General features: G+C 37.4%; 1 protein-coding gene across 1 annotated transcript in view; it reads right to left on the reverse strand.

Annotated features, from left to right (window-relative positions):
• The window catches only part of TBC1D8B (TBC1 domain family member 8B), a 56,500-nt gene extending 41,302 nt beyond the window's left edge, over nucleotides 1–15,198 (reverse strand). The window contains exon 1 of the mRNA XM_004768999.3: nucleotides 14,875–15,198. Coding sequence (XP_004769056.1) covers nucleotides 14,875–15,004 — 130 coding nt within the window. The 5' untranslated portion in view covers nucleotides 15,005–15,198. The remainder of the gene's footprint in view (nucleotides 1–14,874) is intronic.
• Nucleotides 15,199–17,969: the final 2,771 nt, after the last annotated feature.

The raw sequence follows: 17,969 nt of genomic DNA on the forward strand, positions 1-17,969 counted from the left end.
GAGAGGGAGGGAAGCAGGCTCCCTCAATCCCAGGATCCTGGGATCATGACCTGAGCCAAAGGCAGAGGCTTTAACCCACTGAGCCACCAGGCACCCCTGACAGAGGGTTTTGATAGTGGAGTAAAGTATCAAGATTTTGGCAATGGCAACATGTACAGATTACAGAGAAAAAAAGTGATCTGATATGAAAAATGTTCTGGTATGAGTGGAAGAATTTAAGAAACAGAAATAAGAAAATCCAGACAACATTATTAAAGAGTAGGTGCTGGGGAAGAGAGAATGGGAATGAGGAGGAGAGACAGAGGAGGTGATTATATTTCATCTAATGATCATGGAATTCCTGGAGGGTTTAGAGAAAAAAGAAAAAAATAATTCTATCACTTTCAGCATGAAAAAGAGACTGTGAGAAATTGGATTTGGCTAAAAGATGAAGGATAAAGAAAGAAAAGTAGAAGCTAAACATTGCAGATAGCCTCTTCAGATCAATGTGATTGAAATTATTCAGGAAATGCAAAAAAAAAGGAGACTGTTCTCAGTTTGAAGACCAGAAAGGGAAAATATTCAGAAGAAAGATAAAAGAATAGAAAGAAGAACCAAAAAAGAACCAAAAATGTTCTGGTATGAGTGGAAGAATTTAAGAAACAGAAATAAGAAAATCCAGACAACATTATTAAAGAGTAGGTGCTGGGGAAGAGAGAATGGGAATGAGGAGGAGAGACAGAGGAGGTGATTATATTTCATCTAATGATCATGGAATTCCTGGAGGGTTTAGAGAAAAAAGAAAAAAATAATTCTATCACTTTCAGCATGAAAAAGAGACTGTGAGAAATTGGATTTGGCTAAAAGATGAAGGATAAAGAAAGAAAAGTAGAAGCTAAACATTGCAGATAGCCTCTTCAGATCAATGTGATTGAAATTATTCAGGAAATGCAAAAAAAAAGGAGACTGTTCTCAGTTTGAAGACCAGAAAGGGAAAATATTCAGAAGAAAGATAAAAGAATAGAAAGAAGAACCAAAAAAGGTAACTCTCCTCAAAATCAAGTGTATGAATGTCTGTGTATATAAATATACATATAAAAACTTGACAACATTGTCAAAATAAAGGAATTATAACTTTAAATAAAAGCACTTATTATCAAACTTAACACCCAAAGAACAAATAATCCAATCAAGAAATGGGCAGAGGACAAGAACAGACATTTTTGCAAAGAAGACATCCAGATGGCCAACAGACACATGAAAAAGGGCTCCCCATCACTCGACATCAGGGAAATACAAATCAAAACCACGATGAGATACCACCTCACACCAGTCAGAATGGCTAAAATTAGCAAGTCAGGAAATGACAGATGCTGGCAAGGATGCAGAGAAAGGGGAAACCTCCTACACTGTTGGTGGGAATGCAAGCTGCTGCAGCCACTCTGGAAAACAGCATGGAGGTTCCTCAAAAAGTTGAAAATAGAACTACCCTATGACCCAGCAATTGCACTACTGGGTATTTACCCTAAAGATACAAATGCAGTGATCTGAAGGGGCACGTGCACCTGAATGTCTATAGCAGCAATGTCCACAATAGCCAAACTATGGAAAGAACCTGATGTCCATCTACAGATGAATGGATAAAGAAGTGGTATATATATATATATATATATATATATATATATATATATACATACATACAATGGAATACTATGCAGCCATCAAAAGAAATGAAATATTGCCATTTGTGATGATGTGGATGGAACTAGAGGGTATTATGTTTGGCAAAATAAGTCAATCAGAGAAAGACAACTATCATATGATCTCCCTGATATGAGGAAGTTGAGATGCAACGTGGGGGTTTGGGGGGTAGGAAAAGAATAAATGAAACAAGATGGGATCAGAAGAGAGACAAACCATAAGAGACTCTTAATCTCACAAAACAAACTGAGGGTTGCTGGGGGTAGTGGGGTAGGGAGAGGGTGGTGGGGTTATGGACATTGGGGAAAGTGTGTGTTATGGTGAGTGCTGTGAAGTATGTAAACCTGGCGGTTCACAGACCTGTACCCCTGGGGCTAATAATACATTATGTTAATTAATTTTTTTTAAAGCACTTATTAGGGGCACCTGGGTGGCTCAGTGGGTTAAAGCCTCTGCCTTCAGCTCAGGTCATGATCCCAGGGTCCTGGGATCGAGCCCCGCGTCGGGCTCTCTGCTGGTCAGGAAGCCTGCTTCCCTTCCTCTCTCTGCCTGCCTCTCTGCTTACTTGTGGTCTCTGTCTGTCAAATATATAAATAAAAATATTTTTTAAAAAAGCACTTATTAAACAGCATTGTTTTAGCTGCTGGAATTGCCTCCCAAGAATTTAAATTCTAAAAATTTCAAAAAAATTTTTCAAATTTATAAGGAAAATCACTTATTTTGCCTTTACCACATTTTATTTTAAGATTTCATTTATTTATTTTTGCAAGAGAGAGAGAGAGCACAAGCAGGGGGAGAGTCAGAGAGAGCGGGAGAAGCAGATTCCCTGCTGAGCAGGGAGCCCCAGGTAAGACTTGATTTCAAGACTCTGAGATCTGAGATCATGACCTATGCTAAAAGCAGACACTTAACTGAGCCACCCAGGCACCACTGGCCTTACCACATTTTAAGTAAAACTAGCTTAAATTCTATTGCCTTACTTACATACACTAGAAAAATAGTATTAGAACAGGAGAAAGAGCAAAATGGTTAAAAAAAAAGTATGCCTCAGCTGGAAAATAATGGTGGGAGAGTGGATGTGTGAGGAGGCAGAAAAGAAAGGAGAGGCCATGGATAATCATTCCTGAGTAATGTAATAATAACAATTAGTTCTATGCTAGAAAGTTGTGAGACTGGGGACAACGTAGTCAAAATCACTGACAAGAAAGGTCATTTTCTCCCACCACCAGCAGCAGAAATGTGTTCACAAGATTATAAGTGCCTTACACTATGTAGAAAGGAAATTGTTCAGTTTTTGTAAGTACATTAAATCAGCCAGTTAGTTTAATGCTATTCGACAAATAATTTGGAACCTAGTGCTAGAATATATTTCCAGTCATTTGGGGAACTCTTCTAGCTCATTAAGCTATAATCATCATCAAGTCCTTGCAAGTCAATCAGGAATTAATATGTGCCAATGTCTGGGTTGTAAAAGTACAAGAAAATAAGCAGTAAACTTTGGGTTGCTTTTCTACGTACATAGAGGTTTATTATCTGACAGCCTGGGCATCCAAGGTCATCAATCAGCTTATACATGGGAGTTTCTGTAGCTATAGTAAATTGAGAAGAGAATAGACACTGTCATTATTATGACAGAACAAGAGATTAAAAATTATAAAGAAGTTCAAATCATCCTTTGAATGTCTACATTGAGTAAGGTACCAATGCTCTAGAGCCTGGTAATGTCTATGGAGTTTTTGGTAGCATCCAGCCATACAAATAACACCAAGCCTCTTAAGGATATACACCATCACAATACTGTTTATTGAATGGCATAGGAAGATCACAAAAAAGCAAGGTTCCACCATTTTTTTAAAATAGGCTATTTGCAGGTAATGATTATTGCTCATGAACCAATTCTTTTTAGCTATATAGAGATAAAGCACAACTGAGCTGAAAAATACCCTAACAGGTCATGTAGTCCAACCTCTAGCATATTCTATAGTATCTCTGATTAAAAAGCCTGGCTTATTCCTTTAGAACTCCAGAAAGTTTACTTTTCCCTAGGTAGACTATTGCTTTGGTGGGATTTTCTATTAATTGGAAAGTCCCTAAACACTACATCAAAAACTTATGGTGTACTATATGCTGGCTAACTAAACACAATAAAAAATTGGAAAGTCCTTTCTAAAATATGAAAGGATTTACATATCCAAATGTTATAGTCAAGGCTAGCTTCATGGGCTTGTGACCTGTCCAAAGGGCTCCATGCTCAGAAAGGCCCCTGCTTAGTTTAATTCTCTGCTGTCTATGTCTTGAAATTCTCAATTTTTGAACAAAGATTTCTGAATTTTCATTTTGCACTGGGCCCCACAAATAAGGTAGGTGATCCTAGTTATAGTGGTTATCTCTAGGCAGAGGGATGATGGGTGATCATTATTTTTTAATACCTATACACATTGTTGCAAACTTTTACAATGAACATTTTTTATCTTTAAGATAAAAAAATAAAGCTACTTTTTACACATTTTTTAAGTAAGAAAAAAGAAAGTTTTTCTTAGAATAAATAAAATGCTATTTCCTGGGTAGCATTTGGGACCATGCAAAACATACTCTCTATTGAACACGATGGGTCTTCAAATATTATGATTATTTTATAATTATTCTGTCTTCCTTGCTTATTCTTCTCTTCTCCTAACTTAAAATATTCCTAGTTTTTTTCATTTGTTTGTTGTATGAGATTGTCTGGTATGTGAGATTTTTCTTCTATCATTCTCTTAACATACCTATTTGTCAAAGTCTCTTATAAAATGTGGCATTCAAATCTGAATGTCAGATATGGTCTGAATAAAGGCAGGTTTTTTATATTGTGGGCTCCAAGTTTCTATTAATGTAGTCTAAGATCATACTACCTTTTTAAGCCATTATATCACATTACATGTGATAAGCCATTACATCACATTATATTAAACCTGTTATTGACTAATCTACTTCAATCTATTTCACAAATACAAGTACCAACCCAGGTATTCTCTGTCCTGTACAGTTGATTTCAAAAAAAACCAAAAAAAAACAAAAACAAACAAAAAAAAAAACACCTAAATGCAGTTTACACTTACCCATGTTGAATTTTATCCCACTGATGTCAACTGAGCATTCTAACTTGCCCAGGTATTTCTGAATCTTGATTTTATTTTCTATGACAGTGATTCTCAACTGAAACTTCAAATTTGAATCATTTGGAATTTTTGAAACTATTCAAGCTCAAGTTTCAAAACTACTAAAGCCCAGACATTCTAATTTAATTTATTTGGGATATGGTCTGGGTGTTCTGTTTTTTTCCCTTAGCTCTGTATTATTAAATTTTTCAAATGTAAAAAAAATAGAGGAAATAATATATTGACACTTATTTGTGCCCATCACCTAACTTCAATAATTATGAACATTTCATCTATCTTCTGTCATTTATCCCTCCTCGGGTCATTTAGTTTGTTTTAAAAGGCTCTCAGTTGAATATAAGATGCAGTCAGTGTTGAGATAACTGATCTATGGTGTTGTCATTTTCAATTCTTTTAAAAGATCTTATTTATTTATTTGACAGAAAGAGACACAGCAAAAGACAAAACACAAGCAGGAGGAGTGGGAGAGTGAGAAGCAGGTTTCCTGCAGAGCAGGGGATCATGACCTGAGCTAAAGGCAGATGCTTAATGACTGAGCCACCCAGGCACCCTATCCCTTTTAAGTTTTAGACATTTGCAAACTTGATAAAATTTTTTTAATTGTTTAGATTGTTTATTTTTTTTATTATGTTCAGTTAGCCAACATATAGTCTATCCTTAGTTTTGGGGATAGTGTTCAATGATTCATTAGTTGTGCATAAAATTTTTTAAAAGATTTCTTTGTTTATTTGGGGGGAGAGAGAGAAAGAGAAAGAGATAGCAAGTGGGGGGAGGGGCGGACAGAGAGAGAATCCTGAAGCAGACTCTCCACTGAGCGTTTTGGGGGACACGGAGGCTAAATCCCAGGACCCCAAGATCATGACCTGAGCTCAAATCAAGAGCCAGCCACTGGACCAAATGAGCCACCCAGGTGCCCCAAACATTTCTTTTTTGTATTACGTCAATGATAATGACAAACAGGTAGGATCCCAAGAGATGAGTGTTGGAGAGACTGTTAAAACAGCCACAGCTTGAAGATGGTTCTCATTATCTATGTACTAATTTCAGACACTTCAGTTTGACAAGTGTCTCTTTCTGCTTGCAAACTAGATTGAGGGCACTGTGTAAGGCAACACTGCTCTAGTTGCAGAAGAGTCATTTAAATGAACTTCTAAATTACTACCAAGATTTTATTTCAATTCTACGTAAAACGTGTGATTATAAATCTTGGCCATAGAAATGACTGCTAGAACTTTATAGTGGATTCTATATCTTGTCATAAATTGCCATGTTTTCAAAGTCAAACAACTATACCTTTACTGAATTTTTTATAATCTCAACTTCATTAAATGTTAATGAACAAACTAATTAGTAAACTGCCAACACACTTAGTAGAAAATACATTCCAAGAAGAGAAATTAGTGTTCTCAGTGGAGGTTATGGGTATAGTTCGTTCTACTGCTTTTGCTACCAGAACTAAGCCCTTAAAACAGGACTGTGAATGCTTATTTTAGAATAATCCAATAGCCACAGTTGGCATTTTCAAAGCTGCCAACTTTACACTAAGAGCTTTGGAAAACAGTTAATAAAAATAACTCTTCTTTGTCTTGTTTTCCCTCTCTCTGCATTCTTTTAAAGACATTTACTTGAAAACTAGATATACAAATGATACAGCACTTTAAATAAACATTACTTAGAGGATCTAAAGCTGACCCTAATCTTGGTTAGTATAAAACGAGAGGACAATTAATACAATGATTAAAAAAAATCAACAAATGTGATCGTTTTAAAACTTCACTTCTTTACACTGGAGCAAGGAAGGAAAAAAAAAAACAAGACCATCTAGACTGGAGTTGAAAGAACAGTGGGGACAAAAAAACAACAAAGGTTTAATTCTCAAGTACCTTTAATTCTCTATCTCAGGTTTTCCTATTCTGTAGATGAGGGCATTCCTTTTAACAACCTTTTCTAGTTGCTCAGGGCATTATTTCTTGAGTCTTATATTTCCATCCACAAATAAATCAATCTGGAATATTTGCTGTGTTCCCAATGACTGCCATTTTCTTTCTTTTTTTTGCTTTTATGCTATCATATAATTTGTCCTGCTTAGAGTGTTCTCATTTCTCTCTATCATACCACATCCCAGATTTTATTAGTTTCCATATTTGGCTGATTTAATTCAAAAACAAACAGAAACTGCTTTTTGACAAAATGCTTTTCAGATGTCAGGTTGGAATACTGCCACCAGAATACCACCTATTGTTATTAATCACTGCTTTTAGGAATCCTTGTATTATTTAACAGGACATCTGATAAGCATACTTCACACCAGAACTGGCCTTGGAAAATTGTGTTGGGGGTTTCAAATAACCCTCATTCATGACTTTAAGTCACCAAAATCAGGCAGATATCATTACTGACTACCCCAGTAATTACGTATTTGCTGGTTTACTTGGTTATTATCTGTCCCACTAAATTATGAATTCTGTGAAGGGAGAATTTCTGTTTTATTCACTATATTTGTATACCCAATACTCAGGACAGTAACTAGCTACTACTCCATTTTTCTGTTTCTCTTCACAGCAAAATTCCTAGAAAGAATTATATATATTCACTCTGCCTCCAAGTATCCACTTGGCTTCATATGCTCTAGTCCCTCTGGTCTCTGCTATTAGGTCATCTTGAAGAGGTCTTCCTAGACCAAATTTATCTAAAATACCAACCTCCTCCCCTATCACTATAGCTTATTTTATATTTCTTCATATGGCTTATTACCACCAGCCATGTATTGTTTATTTGCCTCCCTCAACTAGAATGTTAGCCCCATGAGAATAAGGATTTTGTTTTGCTCACTTGCTATTATCTCGAGCACCTAAAACAGTGCTTGTTTTTAGAAAGCACTTGGTAAGTATCTGTTAAATGAATGTATCCTCTACAACCACCTATGGAATTTACTCTTATCTTTTGTGCTTATATAGCAGCAGCAAAAGGTGGAAAACTGGGCAGATTTTCTAAGGTAAATGTAATATAAAATACATGTCATAGTTGTACTCCAACAGGGTAAACATTATACTGCCATTTATTTTATTATTGGTTTTTATTTTATTTATTTATTATTTATTTATTTAATTTTATTTATTTATTATTAGTTTTGGGCAGCTTACTTTACATCCATAGTCCTTCCACAACTGCAACTGTCCACGAGAAGCATGGGTTTTCACCAGCTGAATCATTTCTATTCAAGTATGTTTTGAAAACTATAACTAATGTGACTCAAGTTATATGTATTCTTCAATATCACTCAGTAAGACAAGTGGTGCTTTTATCTGTAGAAGTACTGTTGGAGAACTTCCACGTTTTGGCCAATCATAGATCAAAATGAAATGTTGCTGTGATATTTTATTCTACTACATGTATATCATTCCGGTTATAAATAATAAATGCATAATCACTATTATACCAAAATTATTGAATAACTATCAGTGTTTTACTTTCATAGTGGAATCGTTGCAGATTGAACATATTCAATGTTAGTACTCCAAATCAATTTCTGTATACAACATGGTAAAAGTAAATACAGGGAAAATAATATAAATATAGATGCTCCTTTGGCCCTACAGAAAATGGCACTCCATTAGTGGATAAATGAATATCAGATGTTTATATAGTTGCTCACAAGTTTTAAAACTCATTTGACTCTCAGAACAGTGCTGTAAGGTAGGGAAGACAAGTTTTGTTCCCATTTTACAGATGAGGAAACAAAGCCTTTATAAAACAATTACAGGTCAATAGAGACATAAAAATATTAAAGAATAAGGGAAAACAAAGGTAGTAGGGTTAATGAGGCAAGTGCAGTCAATGAACTCAGTGGTGTATTGATGTATTTATGGATGTTGGCTTGTAGCTGACTTATTACAAAAAGAATCCCATAGGTAACCCCTGGGAGGGCAAAGTACACCATGCTCTGTTCCCTCCCTGGAACATTTTGATCCATGTGAAATCAAGTAAAAAGTTACTTTTAAAGATCTCTTTAAATGAGAAAGGTCAGCTTTGCAGGGGGTTTGGAAAAATGAAAGTTGGTCAATGTCATAATTTTTAGTCTTTTTTTTTTTCATTAGAATGAAAGCCACTTGCTAGCAAATACCAGTTTCCTACTTACATTATAAATTTCCAATATCTTAGCCAAAAAAGCCCCTCTTTACATAATGCACATCATCTTTATTATTTTAATTTAACTTTTGAGGATTGAAGATTGAAGATCCTAAATGAAGGTAAGTAGTGTTTTCTTGTATGCTTATAGAAAGACCTCAGCAACAAGCAAGGGAGGGGAAAGGAAGAGAGAACAAACGGTGTTATCAACAGGTAACTAAAAAAACTCCTGAGGCTTATAGTTATGCAATCAATAATCCTTCCACTACTACCAAGAAAAAGTGGTAACAATGATCATCTTTCGCATGGTAAGACCACCAATGAAGTTCTCACTCAAAACCACACAGATGGATCTAGAGGGTATGATGTTAAGTGAAGTCAGATAAAGACAAATACTATATAAATTTCACTCAAATGTGGAATTTAAGAAACAAAACAAATGAATAAATTAATAGAGGTGAACAAAAAACAAGACTCAAATACACAGAACTGGTGAATGCCAGAGGGGAGGTGGGTGGGGGATGTGTGAAACAGATAAGGGGAATTAAGAGTACACTTACTGTGATGAGCACTGAATAATGTATAAAATTGTTGAATCACTCTATTGTACACCTAAAACTAATATCACACTGTATGTTAATTATACTGGAATTAAATATTTTTACTATTATTTTTTAAATTTAATTTAATTAAAAAAAATTTTTAATAAACATATATTTTTATCCCCAGGGGTACAGGTCTGTGAATCGCCAGGTTTACACACTTCACAGCACTCACCATAGCACATACCCTCGAATTAAATATTTTTTTAAAAAGAGATCTTTATTACTTTTTATTTTTGTAGTTTCAAGTTTTTATTTAAATTTCAGCTAGTTAAGATACAGTGCAATATTAGTTTCAGGCATAGAATTCAGTGATTCATTACTCACATATAACATCTAGTGCTTATCACAACAAGTGCCCTCATTAATAGCCATCAGCCATTTAACCCACCCCCCTGCCCACCTCCCCTCCAGCAACCCTTAGTTTGTTCTCTATAATTAAGAGTCTGTTTCTTGGTTTGCCTCTCTCTTTTTTTCCCCCTATGTTCATCTGTTTTGTTTCTTAAATTCCACATATGAGTGAAATCATACAGTATTTGTCTTACTTGGGCTGACTTTATTTTGCTTAGCATAATACTCTCTAGCTCCATCCACATCACTGCAATGGCAAAATCTCATTCTTTTTATAGCTGAGTAATATTCCATTTTACACACACACACACACACCACAAGTTCTTCATCTACTCATCAGTTGATGGTGGACATTTGGACTCTTTCTATAATTTGGCTATTGTTGATAATGCTGCTATAAACATCAGCGTGCATGTGCCCCTCTGAATCAGTATTTTTGTATTTTTTGGGTAAATACCTAGTAGTGCAATTGCTGGATTGTAGGGTAGCTCTATTTTTAACTTTTTGAGGAACCTCCATACTGTTTTCCAGAGTGGCTGCACCAGTTTGCATTTCCACCAATAGCATAAAAGTGTTCCCCTTTCTCCACATCCTCGACAACATCTGTTCCTTCCTATGTTGTTAATTTTAGCTATCTTTAAAGTACACATGAAAAGAAAATAATAAAGTACAGTTGACCCTTGAATAACATGGGTTTGAACTGTGCAGGCCCACTTATACATAGATTTTTACCCATACATACAGTGCAATGATACAAATGTATTTATTCTTTCTTATGATTTAATAACACTTTCTTTTCTCTAGTTTACTTTATTGGAAGAATACAATATACAATATGCAAAATATAGGTAAATTTACTATTTATGTTATTGGTAAGACTTCCCGTCAATGGTAGGGTATGAGTAGTTAAATTTTAGGAGTCAAAATTTATACGTGGATTTGTGACTGCACATGGCAGGGTGGGGGTGGGGGTCTAACCTCCACATTGTTCAAGGGTCAACTGTAATTTTTTACTTGATTTCATGTGCATCAAAATGTTCTAGGGAGGGAGTAAAGGAAGGAAGCACACGGTGTGATTTGTCCTCCTGAGGTTTGCCCTATGGGATTTTCTCTTCAATAAGTCAAAATAATATTTATTAATTTACAGTGTGTGTGGGGGGTTGATATTTCCTTATCTAAAATGTGATATCATGGCCACCATTTGCGTACTCTCGTCCCAATAATAAAGCACCTGGGAAGCCAAAAATTTTATCAGATAGCTCCTTTGTGAACATGGAATGCAGGCATAGTTTGCTAAGAAAAAGTGAGAACATTCTCAGAGATGGGCTCCTTGAGCTGGGAGTGGGGAAAAAGAGAGAAAGCCTTATATTTTTGACAGATGGTCATTAAGAAATTCTTTAAAAGGCTACCTTATTATTATGTGTGTGTATAATTATGATGAATCATTTATATGGTGATTTGTTAAGCTTATATAAATATCATAAAACATTTTGAAATGGAAAGCTCATTTAAAATGTTACTTTGTTCTAGTTTTTACATCTGATTTAATTCCAAAGTAATGGTGCCAAGATGAAAGAGGAGATAAGAAAACAGAATGTCTAAAACTTCTCAATTTTAATAAATTTTACTTTTTAGTTTTGTTCTACAATCCCCAAACAAGATCTACTGAGGGAGATTATCAATCTAACACATAAGAACCTGCTTACACTTTTCAGATATGGAATATTCAAGAATAGTCTCAACAAATAATCTAAATTAAAGCTTCCTGATTGTCAGGTCTTCCTAATTCCCATACATTAGAATGCAGCCTCATAATTCCACTCATGTAGTAGTTCCAATCTACCAAGCAGAGCAAATTGTTGATTTCTGCTTAACAATCCAAATATGCATACATTATTTTCAATTACATAAAGCCAGGTGCTAAATTTAGATGCCACAGCAAAGTCATTACCCTTATCAGCCAGGAGGATCAAAGGATAATGTAAGATACCTGCAAAAATCCAGATGGGTGAATTACTTCTCTAGATGTAAGAAAATTACTTTATCTATAAAATAAGTTTTATGTATAACAAAAATTTCCACAAGATATCCTACCCTGTTGTGAACCAGAACAATTAAGTAAGATAAATTAGCCAAATAAGTAATCTACCAGATATTCATTAGAGATGTTTCAGAAATTTAGAAAAGGACCTTGGAGTTCTAACTTACATATCAGTCTCCTGTTATAACCACCCTAGAGTTCTCTGCTCCAATTCCATTATTAGAAAAAAAAGAGTCAACTAACTTCACCAAGTCATAGCTCAAGTCATTACATTGCTGGTGATTATTGCCAATTATCACATAACAATGAAATAAAATCTTAAAGAAAGTATAACTATTAACATTTCTAGATGGTTATTATCTCCATTAAACAGAACGTATAAAGGAATCATTTAAAGGGGCAGGACATAACTTTGAATTTCAGCAAACAAAACAGACAAAGGCAAGCTTATGCTGGCACCCAGTCAAACTCCTGTGAGAGCTAATCCAAATGTGGATTTGCAGTAAAGCATAGCAAAGCTCTTGGCTTCACAATTTTAAGTAAGAATACAGTAATTGAGCAGTTATGAAAATCAGCATACACTTTTCCTCTGGAACAAAAAGAACCAAACAAACCTTAAAAACACCTCTGCTCCTTTCTGACCCATTTTGCTTACTTTACATGGAATATAGTGGCAGCACTTATGTGGAAATTTCAAGCATTTTGAAAATACCACAGGTAAAACAAGCAGACAGACACACTGACCACATTAGGGGTTATGGCTATTCTCAACATACACGTGTAATAGAAATCTTGGTTTATTTCTGCAGACAAATCTCTTATCCTACAGATATGCATTTGAAGAGTACATGGGAGTGGGTGGAATAGAGAAACTGGTGCAACTGGCCCATGTTTTAAGAAAATATGTCAAATGAAAAACTAAAAACAGAAAACAAGGAATGATTATTTAAAGGAAATTTGCAACAAGTGAAAAACTACTTCATACTACATTACACTGATCTGATTCTCATGAATCTGATTTACCTATTATTTTTCAGGAACACAGTTGTATGAAGTGAAATATACTTCTCTGGTAATGTGAACAAGAGCACCATAAAAATTCTGGTCAAATAAAATGGGGAACCAAAATATTGTGCTGTAACACAGGGCTATTAAGATCTATTTTAAATATACTCTGATCTGTTCTCCATGGACTGAAGAGGGTAAATTGCGTCACTTGGTATTTATCAAGATTGATTTTCAACTGTTAATCTGGAAAATATATCCATCTATTAAATGGAAAGGATCCTCTGCAAAATAACACTTGTAATTTAAAAAAAAAAATCAGAAAATGACAAAGCCTGAAGTTTAACAAGGCAATTTTTGTTGCCATATTTTCAAGGGGGTCTTTTTAGAAGTTGGATGAGTTGAAGAGATCTTGCAAAATAAAAAAAAAAATCCTGTAGAACCCCAGAATTCTCTCCACCTCACCTTGAAAAGGAAAGAACAGCACACAGTTATCAATATCTTAACAATATATATTGATTTGGCACCTATTACCTTTCATTTCATCCTTTCAATTCTGTTGAAGTAGACATCATTTCACAGAAGAGGAAAAGCTATGCCATCTCCTCCATAAATCTTTACACAACCTTTCAGTTATTTGGTTCTAATTATAATTTGCCTGTTTACTAGTTACTGGTTATAATTATAATTTGCCTGGTTTACTGGTTACTTGCCTCTAACCCGGCCCTCTCCCCCCTTATCCAGATAATGAGCAATGAATTCAAAGGCGGGGAAGTGAATCCTAATTGTCTTTGTACAGTAGCATTCTATGTGGCACACAGCAGGCGTTTATGGTTGAATAAATTAAAGAATTTGTCGAATGCCATTCAACAAGACCTGAGGACGGACTAAAATGCAGATTTTTGTATTCTTCCCTCTTCCCGCAACATCACGCTGCCTAAACGAAGTCTGGCCCACCACTTCAAGGCCACAATACCAAACTACAAATTGTCACCAAAAAGAGCTCTGCGTTCGCCCATGTCCAAAAGTTTGAATACCTCCGCCCCAGACGGAAGGTCTCAAAATAAAATTCTCTGAGGCTTTCAACACTTGACCAAGGGACAGTTCTGGATTTGCAAATCAAATCACTGAAGGCAGGGTGGATTTTAGGCGGCCAGAGTTAAACTTCCATTTGTTTCACCGGTTTGCTTACGGTCGTGGCTTTGAAAGAAAGGGCAGCTCCAAACCCCCGAGAGGGAAACGAATTACGGAGGTTACTCTGAAATAAGATCCCAAGGACTGAAAACGGGGTGACAAAGTAAAAGATGCTAAATTTGGAGAGGTCAGCAATTCTGAGACCTATCCCTCGCCCCTCGCCACTCCGACCCGCTCACCAACCCCCTTCTTAATCTCTCATTTGAAGCCCATCCCTCAGGATGTGACTGGGGCTCCTCCCTTTCTCCTCACCATCCTCCCCGCCCACACACACACCCGCACTCCCCAGGACGGTGATTATTGATAGGGAATTCTGCATAAAAAGTTAAGTCCACAACTGCGAACTGGCCCCTGTCACCAGCCTCAATGCTACCTGTCGAGGACTAACACTCGTCATTAGCCCCCTCCCCCGTGGGAAGAGACCGGGCAGGTACTTGGCTTAAAATCCTCTTCTCCGCCTCTGATTGTTCTTCCGCCTCAAAAAGGACCCCTCCAACCTCTCCTCCTCCCACCCAAAGAGCAGTGGCTCGCCCGGTGAGGCACTGTCAGGACTCAGGGAGAGCGGCGGAAAGGTGGTGGCGGGAGGAGAACCCCAGCCCCTCCGCCCGGGGTATAAAATCGGGCGGCGGGTGGCGACGAGTAACAGTTTTCCCTCACCGCCTTTTAAGTACCAGCGAGCACGGCCCCGGGGTAGGTGGGGGCGGCCGCAGCTTACCTGTGAGACCCCCTCCTCCTTCCTCACCGTAGCCCCGACGCCGCTGCAGCACGAAGTAGTCGTTGGATCTTTCCATCAGCCACAGCTTCAGCGCATTTTTCAGGAGCACTTCCTCAGGCTTCAACCACATCGCGAACTTTGTGCCGCCCGGCAGCAGCGACCCAGATGCCCTCCTCACCTTACCCTCTGCCCGTGTATTTCCCTCTACTTCTCCTCCCACCAAATCTTCCTCAGGCAGCAGCGGCTTGGGTTCAGGTTTTCCACTTCCCCCACCCCTCCCTTCTCTCCCACGTAGGCAGAGAGATTGCCAATTCCCTCCTACAGCTCTACCGCCCGACTGGGAAATAGTCCCGCTTCTTTGCCTCCTGGGAGTTGTAGTTTTCTACTCGCTTTTCTGTGCTCAAACAATGAGAGCTGGGGACTACATTTCCCACAATCCACAGCGATGAGAACGGGCTTGGGGGTGCTTTCAAAGAGCGTCCCGCCACCGCTTAAGTGTATTTTGCCTATCGTTTAAAGGTTTTTTATTCAAGTAAGTGAGCCCCAGGTATGAATGTGTTGTTTCTTCCCATGCGTTTACAGCCGAGGGTGGTAAACTGTAGAAAACGAAATTTCTGGAATTTTGGAGTCATTAACGGCCCATTCCGGGAAGCAGCAGTTGCAGCGCTGACATTTAATGAGTTCTTACTTTGCACTAAAGCGATTTCATATACATTATCTCACGTAATTCTCACAGAATTCTTGCTAAGTGGATATTATTTCCCGCTTCGTACATAAATAAACAAGAGCACAGACGGGTGAGGTGACTTACCCAAGGTCACGCAGTGAGTAGCGTCTGATACAACTCCTTGTCTAATTCAAAATCTTAGATTAAGTTCTTTCTGGGCATACAGGAGGACCATAAAATCTCCAGAATGCGCAGGATTTTCTTAACGTCATGGGCGCCTCCCTCTCCCCATTGCCACCCCTATCTGTTTATTTAACTATTGTAATCAGCCACAGAATACGTCTTCTCTGACTCTACTTTTCAGGATCTAAACAATTTATAAACATTTTTCCCTTTTATTAAACTCTTTAAGGAAAAAAAATCCCTTTCAGGGTGGCCTTCACCTTTTTGTACCTTGGCCTGTGCTTAAGCACTAAGGTGAATGAGGTCAGTGATTTGTATGGCATCGCAGTGAGGAAATATTTGAGGGATGTTTTTATTTATTTCAATAAGTGAGACCACCAGAATTAAACAGTGCACTGAACTCAAAAACGGTTTTGTAAGAAGACGGAGTTGGGGGGCAATGTATATTTTAAAAAGGGGGTTCTTGGTGTGCTATTTTGAGAATAAAGCCTCAAGGCCATTTCGTTAAAAAAAAAAAAAAATGGGATGCCGAGATGGAGCCAAAGAACTGTGCCTTGGAGGAGTGTCTCTGGCTTAAACCTGCCAAGATGTGGGCCAGCTAAAGGGAGGCAGGCGTGTGCTACAAGAGGGATTTTTTTCTTGGGGGTGAGAAAAGGATCAATTTGGGATACTCTATTGCTAAAAGGTGGTAAAAAGTCCCAAGGCAGCTTTCTGGAAAAGATGGGAGGAGGCAATCTTCCCAGAGCCCAAACTGCAATGTATCTTTGGGGAAAGCTATCCCAATTTGGATATATACTAAGGAAGATAATTTCTTATGTTCCTGGTAAAATTGGTAAATGTACCAGAGAGGTGTAAGGCGTCCCTTTTACCTTTCCTTCTCCTTTTAATTTTCTTCCTTATAAAACCACATTTCCCCCAATATACTTAATGGTTAAAACTGTGACAAGGGCTGTCCGAAACTGGATGGTTCCTCTGTATAATATTGATTTAATCCTTATTAATAAACTTGCACATTTTTACATCCTTACTTTAGAGATGAACAGGAGTCTCAGAGGAGTTAAATAACTTTCTAAGATCACATAGCTAAATAAGCAACAGAGTTGGGGTTTGAATCTAGATTTGTCTGACTACAAAACATGACACTATACTACCTGTGCATATGCTATGTAGATACCTCAAATACATGTCCAAAGCTGAATTTAATTCTCCAATGTTTCCCCTGCCTGAAGTTATTTATCCTTCTAGGTTCTCATAGTTCAGAACACCACTGCTTACCAAGATGATCAAGCTAAGAATCTTGGAATATTCTTGAATTTCTGAGTCTCACCACCATCATTACCCCCCCCCCCACTCACCTACTCTCCCTGCTCTACTTCTTTTTCAAAAGTTCATCCCATCCTATCACCACTTCAGATTCGCCTCACATCACTTTCCGGGTATACTCTAACAGCATCTCACCTTATCTGTCTGCTTCCATTCTTGTTTTCTGATTTATCGAAGCCACCTATTTATGGAAATAATGTACAGTGCAGAGATAAAACCTCATTTATCTAGCGGTCAATATTTCAGCTGACTCAACCTTCTACATCATAGCCTGAAACACCTATGTGAAAAACCCTAAATAGGAAATAGGTACTGGATAAAACCCTAAATAGGAAATAGGTACTGGAAAACCCTAAATAGCAATTCCAAACCCTGTGCCATGGAAAAGCTGAAGCTCTCAAAGACTCTACTGGATTCTTATTTGAAATGAATTTCACCATCTTAGTTGATGTTTTACAGCCTGCCTAGCAGGTTTAGAAACAGTAAGATTCAAAACAGGTGGAGCACTGCTGGGGAACCATTTAAAGGCTTGCTGCTCAAAATCTGGACCCCGGACCAGCAATATCTGTGTCACCAAGGAGGCTTGCTAGAAACTCAGAATCTCAGACCCCATCCCAGACCTGCTGAATCAGAAAGTGCATTTTAACAAGATCCCTAGGTAATTTGTAGGCACATTAAAGTTTTAGGTTTATTGATTGAAGCAAATTAGATATTTGAAAATCAAACTCTACAACAACTTCGGGGCAATTAATCACATTTCCATTAAGACCTACATAGGCACCTTTTAAAAAATAAGCCCTGTTAAAGAATTTTAGATGACTGAATTGCTTTTTAAAAAAGTTTGTATCAGGGGCGCCTGGGTGGCTCAGTGGGTTAAGCCTCTGCCTTCAGCTCAGGTCATGATCTTAGGGTCCTGGGATCG

This window comes from Mustela putorius, unplaced genomic scaffold (genome assembly GCF_011764305.1).
Source record: "Mustela putorius furo isolate JIRA1106 unplaced genomic scaffold, ASM1176430v1.1 tig00003901_pilon_pilon_pilon, whole genome shotgun sequence".
Lineage (NCBI taxonomy): Eukaryota > Metazoa > Chordata > Mammalia > Carnivora > Mustelidae > Mustela > Mustela putorius.